The following is a 22660-nucleotide window of genomic DNA, read 5'->3' on the forward strand; positions in this document are numbered from 1 at the left end:
AGTTAAGAGAGGCGATGTGTGTGTGGAGATTGAAGAGTGTAAGTGTGTCAGGATGAAGACATACAGTACATGTGTCTGTATGCACGTCTGTGTTTTTGTCCTGATTCACCTCTTGTGTTGTGAGATGATCTTACCTCATAATAATATTTTATTTCATATCTTACCTCATAAATTTTATATCATAATTTTATATCATAAATTTAATATATGAATATATGAATATATATCGTTATTCCGGTGTCCCCATTTACATGTTCTTCTCATCATTGGCCTGACCTCTCATGTCATTCCTGTGATACGTTTCCATGGATATTTCAAGGTGAAAGATGAGTGCTCTGACGCTGCTTGCTGAACCTTGTGAGATAGGGACTTTTCCACCCCCACCTTACCTAAGTGATGGGTGTGACCAGAAAGCTTGTGGTGTCAGAAGTGGGATGGCTTGTTGTGAACCCATTGGAGGCGAGCCCGGTGTGAGAGCTGTATGAGGGACCCCCAGGTCAGGTTGACCCCTGTGCGAGGGACCCCCAGGTCAGGTTGACCCCTGTGCAAGGGCCCCCCAGGGATGGGAGAAGCAATAGTGTAGGGTTCGAGGCTGAGTGGGGTGGGGTGACTGCACTGTCCCTTCACTACAGCCTCATTTTCTTGGTTTCATCCATTTTTCTTCCTCCTGTCTATATAAGATACTTTTCCTTCCTCAATCAATAATTGTCCTTCCTCAATGTGTGTCTTTGGTTGTTCTCTTGTAGATTGAGGACATTGTCACCAGAATACAGCATGAGACAGAGGGGGTGCCAATCAGAACAGTCAAGAGCTTCCTGTCCAAGATCCCCAGTGTGGTCACAGGTAGGTCTGCCCTCAGAACTCTGTCCTGTTGAGAAAAGAACCTTGCAACCTAGAAAAGAGTTTGGAAAACGTTCTAGAACCCGTAAAAGATATATTAGACCATTAAAGGACCTTACTGTGAAGATTAACCAATAAGCCTCGTTTTTACCTAGAAAAGTTCATCTAAAAGAATTACACACCAAAGACCTAATGCAAGAATTAGAAAATCCCTGATCTGCTAATCCCGAATCCCAAGACGAATTCACTATAGATAAAAAAAACGTTCCTAGAGAGAGATGGTGGGACTTTTGTAGGTGGTGGAGAAGCGGACGCGACATTTGCAGCATTAAGCATTTGGCCCTGTGATGACGGATCAGAGGCAGCTCAAGCCCCTGGTCCCACTGGATTCCCTTAAATCATTTAAACTCATGCAGCTGCCTCCACTGTGCAAAAAATAAACGATGTGGGGAGCATCATTATTATTATTCATACGGCTTGGTTGATGTGCCACGGGCGATGTGTATCAATAAACACAATTACTGCAGAGCAGGGCACTCAGCGGACGCCCGTGAGACCAAGAGCTAATATATGATGTGGAATTAAAAAGTGCTTTCCTTGATGTAGGGCTGAGCTTGGGTAGGGAGAGACTCGTTGATTTTAACCAGCGCTGCTGAAAATACACATGCACACACACACACACACACACACACACACTACCTACGGGGGGAGTTTACACATGAATTACCGCCGGGCACTGTATTCCACAGAATTAAATGAACACACTAACACTTCGAATTTCTATCTCTCTTGTTCTCAAAATGAATACACAGGCATTCCTCCCATTTCTCTCCCTCACTTTCTCTCTCTCTCTCTCTCTATGGTCTGTGTTAGGTGTAGACATTGTGCAGTGGCTGATGAAGAACCTCACCATTGATGATCCAGGTTGGTGTTTAGTGAGCACGTCTGTCCAGACAAGGCTGTGAAACAAGCCCGCTATCATCACATTCCATTATCCAATTTAATCAAGTGTGTAGCCGACACAAACAAGCCATTACACCATGGTGCACGCTCACTTGATACGTCAACAGTCGTATGTGTCAGCAGAAGAGTTGGTTCTCAGTGCGACGCAAACCAACGTGGTGGTGTGTGTCGTGTCTTCCTGTTCAGCCGAAGCAATTCACATCGGAAGCCTCATCGCCGCCCAGGGCTACACCTTCCCTATCTCCGACCACGTCCTCACACTAAAGGATGATGGGACGTTCTACCGCTTCCAGGTACGACTGCCTCATACGGATGGGTCACTCGTGAGAGCGATGTTTGCCTGATAAATTGTGCCCACATTTGTGCACAGGGTGATGTGTTGATGCAATTATGGAAGACATTCTGACAGCAAGATTTTCTTTGCCATGAGGCAGAATATATACTGTATATTTTTTTATTCTCCCTTGATGTGAATGTAACTGGGAGGTTGGCAGCAGAGGTAGCAAGCGCACTTCATCAGTAACTGCAATTCATTTATCCAAAGTGACTTACATATTCTTACGCATTTATCCAAAGCGACTCACATATTCTTACGCATTTATCCAAAGCGACTCACATATTCTTACGCATTTATCCAAAGCGACTCACATATTCTTATGCATTTATCCAAGGTGACTCGCATATATACATTTTCATCAGTAGGTGTGTTCCCTGGGTATCGAACCCATGTTAAGCCACCGGAACATACCTTGATATGTCAGCGCTGTGTTGAATCCATCATTTCCTTGGGCTTGTAAAAACATATATGAGAGGTGTGCAAAACTGTTTCATAGGATTTTCTTAGCGAGCGAGTCAGAAAAATAAATGTCTAGGGTGGTGGCGTAAGAAATTCCCTTTCATTTTTCCACACGGCCTTTTGAATTAGATTTTCTACAGATCAGATTCCCTATGGATGAAAAACGTTGTCAAATATTCCTTGTAATTATAGGTCCTTCATGTTCCAACACGTTCAAGACCGTGTTTCCATACGCCAGCATCCTCAAACAGGATGTCCATGAACCCATTAAAAATGAATTGTGAAAGTGAAACCTGTGAAATATTTACACCAGTTGTCAAAACTTACCTGTCAAGATGATTTGCCAGCATCAAACAACTGAAATAGCTTCCATAGCTACCTCTCCTGAATGCAAACAGAATGACAAACTGTTTGTGGTTGCTGTGAAGTGTCTGCAATGTCATGTCATGTAACATTTGCCTAAGCTTTTTTTTGAAGAGGGTCAATGCTCCCCCCCCAAAATTCCACACATGAGCCGCGTCCCCACGGCAACACTCCCAGTGATGTAACAGATGGAGGGTTGTCGGAGTTTTGTGTTGTAAACCTCCCTCTAGAGCTCTCAAAATACACGCCCCTGGCAAGGCCCTGCAGTCATGGCTTTTAGCTTCTTTGGTAGTGCGCCCGGCTTCCACCTCTGATATGAAGAGTGATGGTTCCACCTCTGATATGGAGAGTGAGGGTTCCACCTCTGGTATGGAGAGTGAGGGTTCAAATCCTGGGTGGCTGTTACGACCCGGCTCTTGAGCCGCAACAAATGAAGGGCCAGACCACAGAGTTGTGCGAAAATACTATTTATTCCTATATAAAACAAAACACAGAGTAAAATAGTGAGTGCCAAGCACCAGCACCAAACACATGGTGTTCACCAGCCTCCAAAACAGGGTGTGAATGCAAGGCCTCCTTCTGAGGACAAACCGCATGGCTTTTATCCACACTACAAAAATGCTACACTTGAACACACAAAACCAGTAACTCACACAGTGGAGCACAACAGCCACAAACCAGATTATACCCAGTTACTACTACCACAGTAGCAACACATAATCCCAACAAAACGTGCACTGTTGTCACCACAACAAAAGGTCACTCACACAGTGGTCCCATACCACAACAAGTTACTGGAATCTTCTGAGCTCAATGCAGCACGAACACACACACATGACCAATCAAGATTTGAAAACCACACCCACAATCACAACTAGTGTGGCTCACTACCACACAATGTCATTGCCTTCACCTGGCTAATAACATTCACCTGTGATTCACAATGGGGTGGACATCTCTACAACACCTAATTGTCACTGAATACACAACACTCACCTAATGAACTTTCACATCTAGGTAATCTAACAGCACGAAGTAGGCAAGTCCACACACACACACAGCTGCAACTCTCAATACATCACAGGGTTGCTCACCAAAGGTATATTTCCTAACTGCAATGAACAAACCCCATCAAACTTGAGTGTCACTGGTTCTAAATGTATTGAGCAACTCTCAATCTACCTATGAAAAAAACCTAACTATACCTCTCTAGGTCTTCAGAGGTGTACCGGGCTCGAGGCAACTTTAAACGCTGAACTCGCGACTAGAGAGCAGACCACAGATATAGTCCACTGCCTAACTCCGAAGCGTACCCCCACCCAGGATAACCACCCAAAACAATAAACAAAAACAACAAAGCAAAATAACAAACAAGTGCTTCGATGGAAGGGCAGCACAGCCATCCAGCTGAAGCACTCTAACTAGGAGAGTTTGCTCAACACCTACCTCTTTACTTACCCTATGCTAAAGTCTGCAGTCTGGTCTCCACAACAATAAGGTCCAAAAGATCCCGGACGAGCCCCCAATTGTTACGACCCGGCTCTTGAGCCGCAACAAATGAAGGGCCAGACCACAGAGTTGTACGAAAATACTATTTATTCCTATATAAAACAAAACACAGAGTAAAATAGTGAGTGCCAAGCACCAGCACCAAACACATGGTGTTCACCAGCCTCCAAAACAGGGTGTGAATGCAAGGCCTCCTTCTGAGGACAAACCGCATGGCTTTTATCCACACCTCCCCAGGTGTGGACAATCAGGCTAATTATGCCCATTCACCACCTAAAAGCTATTGCACTGTCACTGCAAAGCCAGTAGGGGTGAAGAGGGGCGTAACAGTGGCTTACGGAGATGAGCCGGGGTGGGATGGATTAATGAGCAGACCAGCCGAGACACAAGGGTTCAAAGATGGTTCTCACATATTCACCAGTGTTGTCCTAGCCTGGTATAGCCAGACCCAAATTCACTTGGTGAATAGACAGGGTCTGGCCACGCGCCATCGAGATTGTTTCTAATCATCCTAATGGACGTAGGCTTTGGGTTAATTTTGAAACCACTGGACCAGCTTAAATTTGTTCGCTGTTAGAAATTCTAGCATTGATACAACTGTTGTATTGTATCGCGTCGTCTAGCTCTAGCACTGCTGCCATAGTTACTACATTTCAAACAAACACCTCACTTCTACATCATCACACTTAGCCACCCCCACTGGTCGCTGAAGGCCACTCAGAATGGCCATCCAGCCATCCATCTTGCAAACAGAGTTTCCAGTCACCACAGTGAAAACGAAACTTTGAGCAATAGGCCGGCGGAGACAGAATAGTGTTGTCCCCCAAAACAGGGGAAAATCACTTTAAGTGCACTCAAAGAGTATTATTGTACAGTATATGTTCCAAAATAAGTCCTCACATTATTCTACCATTCAATATCGCTATAAAAAGTCTTGATACAAAATGTCATATACCAAACAAAACAAGTAGTCATCAGGATCTTTCTAATGCAGTGTCTTACATTGCACACAAAAGGCCCTTGGAGACTACCCACGTAAGCCTACTGAGTACACTATTCATAGCTCTTTGAATGTGGTCCCATAACTCCTACTAACAAACCTACTTGACATCATCCTTATGGCATCACTTCCTTGTTGCTCACCTACTACTGTCCCTGTCTTCCATGTAGTTCCTGTGGTATCCCTTCCCAATAGGACCTCTAATGGAGCCTTACACCAGTCCTGGAGCCTCTCCATATTCGTTTAAGTCTTTATATTCATACTCTTGTCCAGTCAGTGCAAATATGCACCCCCCCCCCAATAAAACTAGATATATTCAATCTCTGTGAGCACAGAGAAATGGCAAACTCCTCTGGAGTTCATCTCAGGTGGGGGAATGTAATTATCTGAAGCCTCTGGGATGAATGTAAATCCACAGTGGGTGGTATGAAGTTATTGCATCTGATGGCACACACAGTATGGGGGGGGGGGGGGGGGGGGGACATCTGTTTGGGAAATGTATCTCTCTCTGTCTGTGTGTGTGTGTGTGTGTGCCCAGGTATCTCTCTCTGTCTGTGTGTGTGTGCCCAGGTTTTTTCTCTGTTTTGTGTGTGTGCGTGTGTGTGTGTGTGTGTGTGTGTGCGTGTGTGTGTGTGTGTGTGTGACTTGAGCGCTGACATTTTGTCAGGGTAACATTTTGAGTCTGTGGAATTATCATCTGTGTGATGTGAAGGCAATGCTCACAGTTGTGCATTTACTCTCACAAGAGGACAGAAGGTCCCTTGAGGCCAGAGGGGCCCTAGACTAAGACTAAGGTGGACAGGACAATACTAGACTAAGACTAAGGTGGACAGGACAATACTAGACTAAGACTAAGGTGGACAGGACAATACTCCCCAGTCTTGAGAATAACCACTTTGTATTTAGTATTCACAGAACAAGTGAGGGAAATACATATAAGAAAACAAAATTGCCATTTTATTTTAACTGACTGCATTTAACTCTGTAATTGACCCCAGGTCTAACTCCCTCTTTTTGTGTATGCTTTATTTGTAGCAATTCATTTTCTTTTCTTTTTTTCTAAATCTTAACCTTCTCTCTTTCTCCATGTCCATATTCCTATCAGGCTCCATACTTCTGGCCTTCTAACTGCTGGGAGCCTGAAAACACAGACTACGGTAAGCACATCAGCTCAAACTGCACCAGGGCAGTAGGGTGGGGAGGAGGTGGGGGGGGGGGGGGGGTTATTGCCAAGGGGTTTAGTCGTGGTTGGGCCAGTGGGTGACTCACTGCACCACAGGCTGCAAATTGCTTTATGAAAGGCACTGGCTGGAAAGAAGAGAGTTAATCTAATCTGGGGATTATGCAGGGGGTTAGGGGGGGTTAGGGGTTGATGGTGGTGGTGGTGGTGGGGGGGGAGGGGGGGGGACTGTACAGATGGATTTCACATAAGCCTACACATGGGTCTGTGGTCTCAAGGTTGTTTCTGTCTCCAATCCACCCCCCAACTCCCACCCCCTCATCTCACGCCCCTGAACCCTCCACCCAACCTTACACCACCCTCCACCCACCCTACACCCATCCTTACCCCACCCTCCACCCATCCTTACCCCACCCTCCACCCATCCTTACCCCACGACCACTCCGACAGCCATTTATCTGTGCAAGCGGACCATGCAGAACAAGACCAGGCTGGAGCTGGCTGACTACGAGGCGGTGAGTAGACTCTCCTCTCCCTCTGTGTGCGCTGAAGGGCCACTCACACAGAGCCTCTGCCTGTCCCCGAGGCAGACGCAGACTAAGCTATGCAACGCTGGTGTGTTTTAAAGGGCACTCATCGCCTCAGAGTAAGGCACTAAAACTCCTCACCTTTGTTCTCTCTCTCTCTTTCTTTCTCTCTCTTTCTCTCTCTCTTTCTTTCTCTCTCTCTGTTTCTGTCTCTCAGGAGAACTTAGCGAGACTTCAGCGGGCCTTTGCCAGGAAATGGGAGTTCATCTTCATGCAGGCCGAGGCACAGCTGAAGTAAGTGTCATATGCAGGCATCACCCACAAGCCCTTGCAGGGAGAATGACGCGCTCTACCCCGATATTTAAAAGGTCTTTGGGTGTGAAATAATATAGACTTTAAAATAAAACAAACAACAACAGTGAATCCTCTCAACAGTGAATCCTCTAACTTACTTGAACGAAACACGTCAAGCAGACAAACACGGTTCGGGCTCCAGGCCATCTTCAGCGTCTATATAGGTATATGTGTGTGTGTGTGTGTGTGTGTGTGTGTGTGTGTGTGTGTGTGTGTGTGTGTGTGTGTGTGGTACACATGCTTCACATGTTATCCACAACCCCGACATCTCAAGTGGCGCTCCCGTTAGTGCCTCCTTGGTCGACGGACAGATGTGAAGAGCACTGATTTCGCCTTAAGCAGCTCAGGCTCGCTCTATCCTTCCCTTCCCTTCCCCCTCTGTCTTACAGGGATCTGGTGTTGTTCTCATTGCCACAACACTTGAGAGACACGCGACATTACCTTCCTCTCAAAATTGAATTAGAAACCTATTTCCGAGCACATTTCCTGAGTTAAGTGAAAGTCGAGTGTGCTGTAAGCGACGCTGATCACACAGGGGAAGGGGGGGTTGGGGGTGGGTGAAGGTGGCCAGTGGACTGGGATTGATGTATGTTAGCTAGTCAGTGGCCAGTGTTACTTTCGGCAGCTGTTTCATCCCCTTCGTCTGCGTGACTCAGACCGCCAGCCTCATCAGCTGGATGGAGTGTGTGTGTGTGTGTGTGTGTGTGTGTGTGTGTGTGTGTGTGTGTGTGTGTGTGTGTGTGTGTGTGTGTGTGTGTGTGTGTGTGTGTGTGTGTGTGTGTGTGTGTGTGTGTGCTGTCAGCCTGTCTGGGCTGTCCGTGCGTGTCCATCTCCCTGTGATTACCAGCGGGTGTTAAGGGGGAGAGAGAGGCAGATTAATCATGCCGCCTCGTGAGAGGGAAACAGGAGAGCCTTACCAGGGAGATGTAAAAGGAAGGGGTGGGTGGGGATGGGGGAGAGGAGGAGGAGCAGGAGAGGAAGACGACGAGGCGCAGAGCTGAAAATGTCAGTTATGTAAGTGAGGTCTCTGCAATGGAAATTAATGTGTCGTGCTCGCCGACAGGTTGGTGTCTTTGAAATGCTCTGAAATGTTCTGACTGTGTGTGTGTGTGTGTGTGTGTGTGTGTGTGTGTGTGTGTGTGTGTGTGATGCTCCTGCACATGAGTGCACACGCGAGATTCTCTTCCTGCCTGGTGTCATTACTCGAACCTTTACATAACGGCAAAAACACACAAAAAGCCATCCCCCTCACATCCTAATCCCTTCCTCTCCAGGATCGACAGGAAGAAAGACAAGAACGAGAGGAAGATCCTGGACAGCCAGGAGAGGGCCTTCTGGGACGTCCACAGGCCGGTGGTGAGTCAGCTGGCAAACGCCAACGCAGGTTTTATTAGCTGGAGGTCAGAAGCCCAAACCCCCCCCACAGCTGAGGCAGGCATGGCCCCCTCAGTCAAGTATCACAGCCATAGAGCTGGGGGCCCCCAGTCTAAATTCACAGCCATAGAGTGGGGGCCCTCAGTCTAAATTCACAGCCATAGAGCTGGGGGCCCCCAGTCTAAATTCACAGCCATAGAGCGGGGGCCCTCAGTCGAGTCTCACAGCCATAGAGTGGGGGCCCTCAGTCGAGTCTCACAGCCATAGAGTGGGGGCCCCCAGTCAAGTCTCACAGCCATAGAGTGGGGGCCCTCAGTCGAGTCTCACAGCCATAGAGTGGGGGCCCTCAGTCGAGTCTCACAGCCATAGAGTGGGGGCCCTCAGTCGAGTCTCACAGCCATAGAGTGGGGGCCCTCAGTCGAGTCTCACAGCCATAGAGTGGGGGCCCTCAGTCAAGTCTCACAGCCATAGAGCTGGGGGCCCTCAGTCGAGTCTCACAGCCATAGAGTGGGGGCCCCCAGTCGAGTCTCACAGCCATAGAGTGGGGGCCCTCAGTCGAGTCTCACAGCCATAGAGTGGGGGCCCTCAGTCTAAATTCACAGCCATAGAGCGGGGGCCCTTTTGTCAAATTCAGTAAATTGCTCCTCCTCGCCAGCCTTTAGCTGTTCATTGTGTGTGCATCTTTAAAAACACTCTGGTGTTTGTACACAGTCCTGGCCTACAAACATCTTGTAGGTATGGGTCAAATTTTAAACTTAAAAATAAAATACATGCAAAGTCAATGTGGAAAAGTAACAAAATAAAGTAACAAAATAAAAAAGTTGTCTCTAGTTGCATGATAGAAACTACAGCTAATTAACCATTTGCATGAATAGGCCTGTTTTATAATGGATGTGAATGGGAACACGTCTGACCCCCTTATGGGCATTTTGACTGCCATAGATAAAACCCCATCAAATCCTTGCTTCTCCATTCCCAGTTGAACATTTCAAGGCATTTATACTGTGCTTTTGGCAACACAAAACTGATCTTCTTTTACTAAGTTTCTACTCACTAATATTTGCACGTAGAGAGGACATGTGTCAATAAGATCTGCCATTGATGTGAGGTGGCAAAGTAAACAGGCCTAGGAAGTGTGATGTTCACCACACATTAATGGCAAACAACTGATCCTTCAATGAACGTTATTTAACGAAGAATACATTTCTTCTACAGTACATCTACAGTAAGCACTGATCAAATCTTGCTAGTTTGTGAAAGTATCATCCATGACATCACACCCATGTCATCCAAAACCCACTCTTTGTAACTTTGCTTTGCTTAGGGTCAAATATAATGGTTTTTTTTTTTTTTAAATATAGTGAGTTTCTGAAGTTCTGGGATTCTCCATCTCAAACTTGAAAATGAGGTGATGTATACAAATAATTGCAAGATGAGGCTGTAGACCTAATATCCAACGACCAATACAGCCCAAAACAGGCTGTAGACCTAATATCCAACTACCAATACAGCCCAAAACCCTTATGCTTCACATCAAAGCACGCAGTGGGGAAAATATGAAGCATTACCACAACGCTTACTGGCCACTGTTTTTCTAAAGCTCGCAATTCAAATCCATCCAATATGGCCGCCTTGGAGTGATTTTACAGTCATACCTACATATTGGCTCGGGCCGAGCCATAAACTATTCCAATCCACACCTTGCTTCAAGAGCACGGAATGCAAGGGTGTAATTTGATTGGCTGTTGAACTCAAATATCAACAACCTTTCGTGGAATCGCAAACTGCACCTTTAAAGGCTTTACTGAACTAGCTGACTCATGAGGGGGAATCCTCAAGCCTATCTAGTAATTACTGCCCAACAAATGTTACCCATCACAAGGCATCAGTCACAGACTATGTGTTGGCCTCAAGCTGTAGACAAAAAAGTCAATCAGCTGATTGTTGTGCAAGTGTGTTGGGTGGAGTGGGAGGAATTAAACACTGATCATGTGACCTTTAGCCAGGGTGCGTGAACACCACTGAAATGGACATCAGGAAGTGCCGGCGCATGAAGAACCCCCAGAAGGTTAAGAAGGTGAGTATTTATGTGTGTGTGTGTGAGTGTGTGCTTGTGTATTTATGTGTGTGTGTGTGTGTACATGTGTTTGTTTGTGTCTGTGCGAGTGTGTGTGTTTGAGAGAGAGAGAGTGTGTGTGTGTGTGTGTGTGTTTGAGAAAGAGTGTGTGTGTGTTTGGGAGAGAATGTGTGTGTTTGAGAGAGAATGTGTGTGTTTGAGAGAGAGTGTGTGTGTTTGAGAGAGTGTGTGTGTGTTTGAGAGAGAATGTGTGTGTTTGAGAGAGAGTGTGTGTGTTTGAGAGAGTGTGTGTGTGTTTGAGAGATAATGTGTGTGTTTGAGAGAGAGAGAGTGTGTGTTTGAGATAGAGTGTCAGCATGAAGGAGAAAGTACACCAGCTGAGGCTTTGAGTTAGATTGAAGATGACAGTGACTCCCCTCTGTCCAAACTCCACAGTCGGTATATGGTCTCACAGAAGACTCCCAGTCACAGAGTCCCGTCCACACGCCCTCACAGCAGGGCAGGAAGGACACAAAGGAGGACGTGAAGAAGGAAGTATGTTTACATTGACATTTATATTTGCATTTGTGTTTGTCCTTGTTTGCTCTGCCACCTGAACCACCTTTTGTCATTTCTGTGTAAACTGTTCTTTGCTGTTCTAAGGATAGGAAAACAATGATCGTGTTTTTATTAAAAGGTGCGCATTTCTTCCTCCAGATCATGTTTTTGAACGCCCAGCTGGACAGACACTGCATGAAAATGTCAAAAGTGGCTGAGACGTGAGTACACCGTTGCTTGTCATTGCTATCAGGTCAGGGACAGTGTCCGATAGTCTTTGGTGCTCGGAGCTTCAGTCTTCCTCCTCCAGGTCTTGGGGAAATGTGAACTTCTCAAATGGACCTCAAACTTTGATGTCTACTCAAGTCTGAGAAAGCCTCAGTGGAATTATCCAGCAGGATTGAGGTCAAGTAAAAGAGGGCAGTGAGTTTTTTCCCCACTCTGACAGTGAGCTCAGGGTCACTCCAGGTTGAGAAGACTGCTGACCTTACAGGAAAGTGCGGGAAAATGTTATTTGATGTCAACCAGCAAACACACATTCACACAGAGACACAGAGAGAAACTCACTTACTCTCCCTCACACACACCCACAGACAGTCACATTCATACACACACACACACACACACACACTCTCTCTCTCTCTCTCTCTCTCTCTCTGCAGCCTCAGTCGTGTCTGTGTGACCTCTAGCCCCCCCCCCCCAGCTCTGACCATACTGTCTCAGTCCCAGCAGCCCTGTAGATGACACAGAGGAGTCTTCTCCTGCCCCCACCCCCACTTCTCTCCTTCAGGGGGGCAAGTGGCAGACAATACCCTGGGGGGGGGTCAGCAAGTGGGTGAGGGCACTGACAGGGGGGGGGTGGATTTCGGGGTTGTCTAGGACAATTTACCCAGCATTCCCTTGGGGGCAGAACTTTCTGAACCAGTTCAGGGCAGGACAAGGCAGATCAATGAGAAATATTAATCTCCAGCTCCGTCACCTGACTTGAGCTTGGCATGGGAGGTACCATCTGCAAAGCTGTGGGGTAGCATCCTTGGCATGGGAGGTACCATCTGCAAAGCTAGCATCCTTCACAGACTGGGGCTACCGCAGTGTCTTCATTAGAAGTTTCGTTCTCAGCTGAGTTACAGCAAAATGGCCACTGACATTGGCCTGATTCTTTCACTGAAGCTTCAGCACTGACAACAACAAGGCTGACTGCACCCCACGGGGGAAGAAATGGAGTGTGTGGGAAAAGGAAGGAAAAAAGAAAAAGCTGTGGCAAAACATATTCCAGAGAATTTTACCATGTGATTATTCAGCGATGTAGCACAGTATAGTAACTGCTCTGCCAATATCTTCTAGGTTAATGGGCTACACAGAGCAGTATCTGGACTATGACCCCTTCCTGACCACGCTGGAGCCCTCCAATCCATGGACCAGTGACGACCCCTCCTTCTGGGACGTAGAGGCAAGGTAGAGCTCAACCTCAGAGCCCCCCCCCCCCTCACCGTTTCATCTTCGTCTTCATCTTCATCTCTGGCGTTAGCAACCAATTTAGCCAACTTGGCCCGGATATAAATTACAATGTGAAAAACGGTTTTCCAGTTCTCCAGCTGCACTCCCGGTGTAAGGACCGCATTGAAACTCTAAATGGGCCATGTTCGTGTTAAAAATGCATGATTCAGCGAGGGGCCACCGTGTCCAGTCTGGCCAACCATATCTGCTCCGCCAAAATTAGCAAGAAATTAATCTACATTGAAATATAATTAGGGTGTCTAATGTAGCTGAATAATGTATTCAAATTGATTAATTGCTAGTCGTGAGAACAGTTCCTGGTTGGTAATAGAATTCTAGAATTGGCGTGGTATACGCCGGGACAGTCTGCAGTACTGTGCACGAGTGTGTTGCTTCAGCATTTGTTTTGTATTTATAAACGGGTGTGGTGTGATATAAATATTAGATACATGGGCTATTGCATGGGTGCATTCTCCATTACTGCCATGTGTTCAGTGCAATATCATTGGCTCAGCACCAGCAGATCTCTCATCCTGACAAAAACAGTCTCATAAAGCTTTCTGGGTGTGTAATCTTTCCCCCTATTCTCCATCGTCTCTCTCTCTCTCTCTCTCTCTCTCTCTCTCTCTCTCTTCCTCTCTCTCTTCCACTCTCTCTCTCTCTCTCTCTTCCACTCTCTCTCTTTCTGCCACAGTAAGGACCCCAGTCAGCAGCGGGTGAGGAAGTGGGGTTTCTCTCTGGACGAGGCCCTGAAGGACCCGGCAGGCCGTGACCAGTTTCTCCGATTCCTCGAGTCAGAGTTTAGCTCGGAAAATCTGCTGTGAGTCTCACACACACACACACACACACACACACACACTGTCTATCTCCATTTTTTCTTTCTTTCTTTTCTTCCAACCCTCTATCCCTTCGGCCCTTTTTTCTCATTTTTGCTCCATCATCCACTCTTCTCCCTCTCTCTCTCTCGTCTCTCCCTTTCTCTTTCTCAATCTCCTATTTATCTGTTCACTCGTTCTCTCCCTCATTCCGTCCTCCACTCTTCTCCCTCCTCCTCTGTTCTCCCTCTCCATTGACCCTGTGGCCGGTACCCAGAGCATCTGTCTCTATGGGAACACATCTGTCTCTATGGGAACACCCCAGCGGCAGTGCGCTCGGCTCAGATAACAGAGAGGCCCGAGAGACGGATGCAGATTCTGACACCTCCCCGGGCCGGTCCAGCGCCACAGCCACTGACTGGGCCAGTGAATTAACCACCAGGGGGGAGGGTGGTGTGTGGGTGTGTGTGCGTGTGTGTGTGTGTGTGTGTGTGTGAGAGAGAGAGAGAAAGAGAGTGTGTGTGTGTGTGACTTTCTGCGTGTGTCTGTATATGTGTCTTAATGAGTGTGCTCGTGTTTCTCTGTCTGTGCGCGTGTGTGTGTGTCTGTTCGAGTGTGTGAGTCAGGATCGGTGTTTGTGTGTGTATGTTTCTGGGGGTCAGGGTCTGTCTGTTTGTGTGTTTGAGTATGTGAGTCAGGATCGGTCTGTGTGTGTATGTTTGTGGGGGTCAGGATCTATGTGTGTGTGTGTGTGTGTGTGTGTGTGTGTGTGTGTGTGTGTGTGTGTGTGTCTGTGAGAGTGCGTACGTATGTGAGTGGGTAGAGAGTCTTCCCCCCGCGGGTCCAGTAGGCAGGACACCAGGCGCCCCCGGAGTAGGCGCTGGAGATAGCGCAGAGGTCAGCGTGGCCCCAAAGCTAATGGGACTAGATAACAAAACACTTATCTCCGTCCACCACCCTCTTTCCGTCCACCTCCCTCCCTCTCCGTCTCTCACACTCTAACCTGCTATCTCCATCCCTTCTGCCTATTGCCCAGCCAAGTAGTCTGATTGCTTTTTATGGGGAGAGAGGCACTTGTTTGGATGGGAAGTGTGTCCCTCGCCTGCCCGGGTCCCCCCGGGGGCCTCCAGCATAGGCGTCGAGGATGCGCCCATATCTCCAGCACTGCACAGATCACTATAGATACTGGGCAGCAGTACAGGGAGACACCAGGGAGTGCTTTGTTTTTCTGTTTGGCTTGAGGACCAGTAATGGGGCCAGAGTGTGCTGAGCTGTTCAGCCACTTAGCAATAAGAGACTCTTCACAAAGGCTGGGGGGGCGCGAGGGGGGGAGTGCTGGAGAACAGAGTAATGGGTTGAATGTGTGTTTGGTAGTCAATGCATGGCTACATTCAGGGGGTGTTGGGATCATCGTTCACTGCAAGATGCCTCAGGCAAACTAGTCCTTTTCTGTGATGGAGACTCCCGGGACCAAGGCTTTTGTTTGGAGCGTGCAAGGGGGATTTTGTTGTAGCAGAAAGAGTAAAAATAGTACACTTGACGCATTTACTGTGTACTCTGGTGGAGAGCTACAGATTTTCAGGGATTTTTTAGGCGTTTGAGAGATCTTTGTTAGGCTAGCATCTCTCTCATACCTCATATCCAAGATCATCCTCAATCTCACTTTCTGTCCCACTATCTCTCCGTCCCATTCACCCGTATTCTTTCCTCGCTCTTCTCCTCAGCTTCTGGCTGGCGGTTCAGGATCTGAAGCGGCGCCCCCTACAGGAAGTGTCTGGCCGTGCTCAGGAAATCTGGCAGGAGTTTCTTGCCGAGGGCGCCCCGCGCTCCATCAACCTGGACTCCCACAGCTACGAGCGCACCAGCCACAACCTCAAGGACCCGGGTCGCTACAGTTTCGAGGACGCCCAGGTAACACCATAATAGTATTTAGATTTATACCATATATTGAAGATTCAGTCTTAGGTTTGTCAGTCATGGCTTCAGGTTTATTCTTGTACAATGGCGGCCACCAAGGGAGACAAAGCCTGAAGTTCCACTCATAGCTTCACCTCAGACTTATCTAAATTATCCATTGTAGGATTTGCTCTTAAAGCTGAGTTTAGGGGTGTTACCGTCTATTCAAATAAGCCCTGGATACAAAGCTTTGTCCCGACCTGGGGGGGGGGAGGTGAGAGCGATGTCGCACCTCACTTCCCTGGTCAAAATCAAGTATATTCACCCAGGAAATGCTTACATGCTCGTGGAATCCAAATAAAAGTAACAATTATATTACAACTAGGTATAATAAACATTGAATTATTGACTATGGCATATTCTTATTAACTATACCGGTCCCTTCAACCACCTACCTGGAGAGTAGGGGCAAGATCTGTTCCTTTCCCACTTTTTTTTCTTCTTTTTTTTTACCCTTCCTCGTCCTCCCCTGCTTGCCTGTTGATGGATGAGGAGTCAGGGGTTGCAGACTTGTTCAGTCAGATACAAATGGCTTCTGCAACACTCTCACCCCAGTCCCCTCCTTCTCTATCTCCTTCTCCTTCTCCTTCTCCTTCTCCTTCTCTTTCTCCTTCTCCTTGTCCCTGGTGGAGTGCCTGGGCAAGTTTCCTTTGCGCAAAAATGATCTTGCAGCCTCTCAGGGAACTCTAGCTGGGGGTTTAAAAAAGAAGAGAAGTGCATCATGGCCCTCAAGGCTCTTTTTCATTACAGCCCTGAAGGATACTTACCACATTGCCTTTGTGTAAGAGAAACTTGTCTTGATAGGAAAACCTGTCTTGATAGAGAACCCATGCAAATGAATCCACCCACCCAGGACTAAAGTGTTGTTGCTGGCTCTCTCTGTATAGCTCTGTGTTGGCGCACAAGTGTTTCTGTAAACCACCGGTGGGAAAGCAAAGAGGTCTGCTGACGGATTTACATTCTGTTTACGTGGAAAGTCATACTTGAGAAAACTCACGTCCATCTCGTAGACGGGCAAGGAGGCATTGTACACAAGTTCACGCAGACAGCAACCCATATACAGTATTTTTTCCCTTCCAAATCCTCAGTCTCATGCCTTCGTATCTCTTTTCTCTTTCAGGCCCACATCTATAAGCTGATGAAGAGTGACAGCTACGCACGCTTCATGCGTTCCAACGCCTACCAGGACCTCCTGCTGGCCAGAAAGAAGGTGCCTGAATGATATACTCTACATCTAAATCTCCTCAAGCCCAAATCCCATTCGCTGCAGGCGGAATTTGATGTTGAAACTCTCTCAGAATATAGAATGTATGTCAAGGCATTTTGCAAAGTTTTCTGTTCCGTGGTAACTTCTTGTATGTTCTGGCTGTAAAGAGTTGGAGTGTGTGCTTATACCCGTGAATGGTCTCTCAATGACCTCTCTCTCTCGGCTTCTCAGAGCTATGGACCTCTGCTGAGGTCCACCGCAGCAGTGCCCCCTCTTGAACTTGAAAATGAGTCGAGAGGGGGGAAAAATCGATTTAAAAAAGACGGTCTTTTTCTCTCACTTGTAATAAAATCCTCCCCAAACATAGTCTGAAGATTTCAAAAAGTGAATCTATACTCCAGATAGATTTGGGTGGTTGCTTTTCCTTTTCACTGAATTTCATGTCTTGCATCTTAATCTTACCCTTAACCCTAATCTTAATCTTAATCTTAACCACAATATTTCCATATCCAACCATAATTTATGCAACCTTTTTGTTCCTACCTTGCACAACCCACCTGGGGCAAAAGCTGGAGACTGAACAGGGTCGACGCACATCACTGGAGAAGTTCACTCGTAGTGTGGTAAGTGCTCACTTATTCAACCACTGCATTATGCTACACATAGAATTAGCATAGCACCATTAAGGATACTAGTAGGAAACGTAAGTAGTTCTGTACGTAGATGAATGTTGCTTATGTCAAATCTACTCGTCCCAACAAAGACCTAAATAAATAAGTAATAAATAAATAAGTAATAAACATTGAATCGCCACTCTGGCCCATGTCTGCTCTTCCTCAGGGCAAGTCTCTGACAGGGAAGCGGCTCACAGGCCTCATGCAGTCCTCTTGACCGGGGGCTGCCGTGGAGTCGCCGTGCCGAGAGACGTCACACACGCTACTGCCTGACAGAGATGCCAAAGCCCCTCTGCCCCAGGAGGGATGAGCTGCCGGTGGCGGGCGAGAAGGTGACCACTGCCACAATCAACCAGTCTCCTTTTTACCCCCCATTAACTGCCCACCCCATCCGCCTCACGTCTACGGTGCAGCTACAGTGTCCAATCAGCAGCACGCAATAACTCAAATGACTGTCAGACCTCTGGGCTCTGGGTTCTCAAGCAGAATCTTTAATCCGGAAATTGCAACATCATACACATCCATTCTACCTGAAGTTCATAGCCAAAAAAAAACATATTTTTCATTCTTCAACAGTAGCCTAACGGTCAGATTATGGACAGGCCTGTTATTATATAACTGTTATTATTTAAACTTTTTTGGGGGGAGGGTTACATTAAGCATGACGCTCTCGTTTAGGAGAAGGAACATGTGCCTCTCGGCTTCAGACCATTCCAAATGAGTGTTGTAAGGGCTGTGAGTGGTGCCCTGAGGGACCACTGCACTGCACCAAGACTGAGGGAAGGTAGTGCTTGTTGGGACTAAACTAAATGAAGAAATTGCATTCAGATTAATCTCTTTCTCAACCATGACTGTCCAGACAACTAATACATGGCCAATGTGGCCCCTTCGGGAAAAGTGTTAAGCATAGACGTTTCTATTTCTAGGTACCAGGAAACAACTTTAGAAGTCACTTATGATGCATGTGTTCTTCCTGGGTCAGACGTCACTTATGATGCATGTGTTCTTCCTGGGTCAAAAGTGTTACAAATAATTTGGACAGATCAAGGTTAGAACTCTTTTCACGTGTGGTTTTAAAGCCATCAAAGCCCAAAGCCCTACCCCTGGAAGGGGAATCTATTTAAAAAATATATTTTCCTGATGATCTCAATTATACTACCTGATTCAAAGCACAACGTCCCAAACAGGCTGTCACATAGAGAAAGGTGAGGTTTACTGGAGCAACATAAATGAGTAGCCTATTTTACCCAAAGTCTGCCAAACCATCTCATTGTATGGAGACCATGGATTAATGGTTTCATCAAACTATATCAGGCTGGTGCCTTGGTAGCTTGTCCACTTCGTCTTGCCTGCTCTTTTTTTTTTTTGTAAATTGATTCTGAGTGTAAAATAAAGCATAACTCTGATAACAATGTTTAGATTTTATATTTAAAAAAATAAGGCCTAGCCTAAATGCTAGCCTGTGGAGACCATGATCAGGGTGAGGGGTTATGGATTGGGGGAAGGGAGGGTTCTGAGCACACTTGTTATCATGTCTCTGTACACTGGTGTGGAGAAACTCAATAGTGTGAACCGCACCCTATCGATGAAACGGACACACTGACAGACACAACACGGAGGCCTCTGCGCCAAATCTCGCCTAAAACAGTCAAAAGAATTTAAGGGCGCGGTGACGCTCTATGCCTGTTCCGTTACAGTCAAGAGGCCCGAGGACCTACCGTTGCCAGGGCACCAAATGGAAAGAGCCCGGAGGCTAAATGTAACTCACCAGACAGTGTCCTTGAGTTTGTGGTTCGACGAATGACCACGACGGCCACATGTACACACGAGCGACTAATGTTCACCTGCTGACATGTCATCTGCCTATTCGTGCAGGGAGAATTGCTTCTAAACCAAGTGTTCGTGTTTGACTGCTGCCCTCAGGCGGTGAAGAGCTGTTACTGCCATTGACACCTCTGGAATTGCTGGGTGTCACAACACTGAATGAAGAGACTGTCCCAAAGCCTTTTGATTTTAAATCTTTCTCTAGAAATGTATGTAAAGGCTCTGTGCTAAACTGCATTGTATATCATTGTAACACTTATTGGGGGGAAAAAAATCACAGGTTGTTTTGCAGAACGACTTGCTATGGTGACTGATTGTTGAAAAACAGGTACTGAACACAATAGCCTACAGCATTGTGTGCTGTATAAAGTAATGAAAGTAGGCTAGATTATAATGTAGAGGTACAAGTGCTATGAAGGGCACACAACTATGCATGGAATTATATCTGAAGAATTTTAATGCTTCTAGTTTTTCAGTCTTGAAAAAAGTGACGAGTAAATGAAAAGACTACATCACCAAATAAACACACAGACTGCTGTGAAATGATCTATTGTTGATTTGTTTTCATTGTAAAATATCCACTGTATCCACAAAATATCCACTTGCTCATAATTCTTATTTTTAGTTTGTACGTATGTCAGCGAGCCAGATTTCACTTAATAGGCTACACGTCACTGCGCAAGATAAATATTTTACAGTGTGGAACATCACAGTGGAGTTTCCATGCAAGCAGCCATTTGTCCTCCACTGAGATTTTCATCACTAAAATGTGATTATGCTGCCATCTAGAGTCAAAAATGAGAATTGCATGTTTGTTTACAATACATTTCCTTTACTTCACAACATAAGACCACTGAAACAGTCATGGAAATGAATTAAAAAAAGACATCAACAAACAGTAAAAGTATGACATTATTAAATATTCAATCCTATCCCCCATGCAGTAACCACAGCCACTGATGTTACTCCCCAGTCAGACACTGCAGATAATACAAATACAAAGACTTGCCCCTGTCAGAAAACTAAATATGGTACCATATTGTTCTGGCACGGCAACATCGAAACAGTGCTGATGAATGAATGAATGAATGAATGAATGAATGAATGAATGATAGGACAGTAAAACAAAGAAAGAGCAGACGAACTCAGGCGTGAGGATTTGGGACAGCAATGGTGGTGGCCAACGCTGGAGCAGATCCCGTGCCGATCCGCTCCAGAGTCGCCCACTACCTCCGGGGGGTGTTGGGATGGGGAGAACAACATGAGGTACGTGTGCAGCGGTAGAGGGTCTGTTTTTATCATTCTTCACTTCTTCTTCTTCAACCCCCTCCCCTCCCTTTCTTTTCCTTTCCCTTCGTTTCTCCGCCCATCTAGCAAGCCTATGCGGTAAGCAGGCCTGCCTGAGATCCCTCCATCATTTCCATAAGGTTTTTTTTTCCTCATAAGAAGGAAGGCAATGCACTGTTAAAATACACAGAAGATTTGTAGATGGTCTTGATACATTGGCACTGAAAATAGAGCCCCTAATTTGTAATGCAGACTGGGGCCATGGGGGGTTGGGGAGGGGAGAGACTACAGATGGAAACTAAGAACACAATAAATCACAAGCCATGAAAATGCAAGAAATGGAGCGAGCAGATGTTGCAGACATTGCAGGGCGTTAACTTTTAAGTGTTCTGCGCACCGTGCATACTAGACATCTTTTCGTATATGGGATATTCTAAGTCCTCGCCCCCCTATATCCCAGCCTACCGTCACTTTCAGCTCAGTCAGCTCCAAGCGAATGCTCACATTGCGTAACTTCTAACTCTTCACAAATCCGCACATGCTAACATCTAAAAAAAAAAATGTTGGTGTAAAATACACATTAAAAAAAAAAAAAAAAAAAAAAAACAGAAATTGTAATAATAAATAAACACAGTCAGGGGGTACCTAATAAGGGAGAGGGGTGGCTGGGAGTGGACTGCTGGTACTATTTCTAATTCCTGATTGTCTCTTTAGAGCTGGGGGAAAAACAACAAAAAACTAAAATAAAAACAAAGCCTATTGCAACATTCCAGTTGTGCCAATGTTGCATTAAATATATATTTCTGAGACGTGATTTAAACCAGCTGTGGTCCGAAGACACGTCGCTCTGGGATTGTATTAACAGCTCATGTTGTTCCTCTGAGTCCTTAAGGGCTATGGACTATTTCCTTTCTATTGGACACATATGCAAACATCCCAAAGTGCAATTATATACCATTTCTTTGTCAGCAATGGGAAAAGACAAGATCTTTGAAAGGAATGAAAAGGGTTTATAATAGCTACAAATATAAAAGAAAAATGATATAGGCCATTGGATACGGGCACGTTGTTATGCAGAGCTCTCTCGAGCTGGAGTAGCCCAAAAGCCGATAGAGAAGAAATGGGTTGTGTGTGTGTGTGTGTGCCACTGGGGGTTAATGAGAGTGACTGTGTTGGCATGGATTAGTATGAGTAGCCCTGTGTGTTTATGTGTGTGTGTATGGATTAGTGTCTGTGTGTGTGTGTATGGATTAGTGTGTGCGTGTGTGTGTGTGTCTGTGTGTGTGTATCTGCCCATGTACTGCTTGTGTGTGTGTGTGTATGTATGTCCATGTGCATGTGGCTGTACAGTATGTCACTCTGCGTGAGGCTGAGCAGATGAGCCTGCTGGGAACGTGGCTCAAACACTCTGAGAAGCGTATGGATTACTGTGTGTGTGTGTGTGTGTGTGTGAGAGAGAAGCTGGCCCGAGAACACAAGACCCCCTCACAACAGACATCACAGACTCCTCCATTCAGACCACTAAAATGGACTCTTCAAATGGAGAGCGACGGACAAAGACTTGCCCTGTGACTTCCAAGTGCATCCATTGCGATTAAAAGACCATCTGATCCCCTTATTGTGAGCAGACACCAGTAAACGATCATAAATTCACACGTCGATTCTGCACTCATCTACATTTCAGACTGTTTGTGTTCCTGCTCTTTTTCCCCTTTTCAAGGTTTTGAATGCAAGGTCTTTTTATCATATTTATTTCTCTTCTCATTGTCTGCCTACATCAGCAATAGCAGGCAATCAATAGATATGCGAATAGATGGTCGCTCCTGTTCTGGTGAGTCATTCGTTCAGATGTCTTGTGTAATTTGCTGAAATGAGTCACA

General features: G+C 46.2%; 1 protein-coding gene across 2 annotated transcripts in view; it reads left to right on the top strand.

The window, feature by feature from the left end:
• Nucleotides 1-20039, top strand: part of LOC105889793 (regulator of G protein signaling 6) — an 85182-nt gene extending 65143 nt beyond the window's left edge. For both annotated transcript variants that reach the window (XM_012815721.3, XM_031581049.1), the window contains 16 exons: nucleotides 747-843; nucleotides 1714-1764; nucleotides 1990-2096; nucleotides 6577-6628; nucleotides 7102-7166; nucleotides 7396-7472; nucleotides 8807-8888; nucleotides 10909-10983; nucleotides 11419-11517; nucleotides 11680-11741; nucleotides 12865-12975; nucleotides 13712-13837; nucleotides 15557-15743; nucleotides 16909-16998; nucleotides 17565-17618; nucleotides 17836-20039. In XM_012815721.3, the coding sequence (XP_012671175.1) occupies nucleotides 747-843; nucleotides 1714-1764; nucleotides 1990-2096; nucleotides 6577-6628; nucleotides 7102-7166; nucleotides 7396-7472; nucleotides 8807-8888; nucleotides 10909-10983; nucleotides 11419-11517; nucleotides 11680-11741; nucleotides 12865-12975; nucleotides 13712-13837; nucleotides 15557-15743; nucleotides 16909-16998; nucleotides 17565-17618; nucleotides 17836-17886 (1386 nt within the window). In that variant the 3' untranslated portion in view covers nucleotides 17887-20039. The remainder of the gene's footprint in view (nucleotides 1-746; nucleotides 844-1713; nucleotides 1765-1989; nucleotides 2097-6576; nucleotides 6629-7101; nucleotides 7167-7395; nucleotides 7473-8806; nucleotides 8889-10908; nucleotides 10984-11418; nucleotides 11518-11679; nucleotides 11742-12864; nucleotides 12976-13711; nucleotides 13838-15556; nucleotides 15744-16908; nucleotides 16999-17564; nucleotides 17619-17835) is intronic.
• The last annotated feature ends 2621 nt before the right edge of the window (nucleotides 20040-22660 follow it).

This window comes from Clupea harengus, chromosome 15 (assembly GCF_900700415.2).
Source record: "Clupea harengus chromosome 15, Ch_v2.0.2, whole genome shotgun sequence".
Lineage (NCBI taxonomy): Eukaryota > Metazoa > Chordata > Actinopteri > Clupeiformes > Clupeidae > Clupea > Clupea harengus.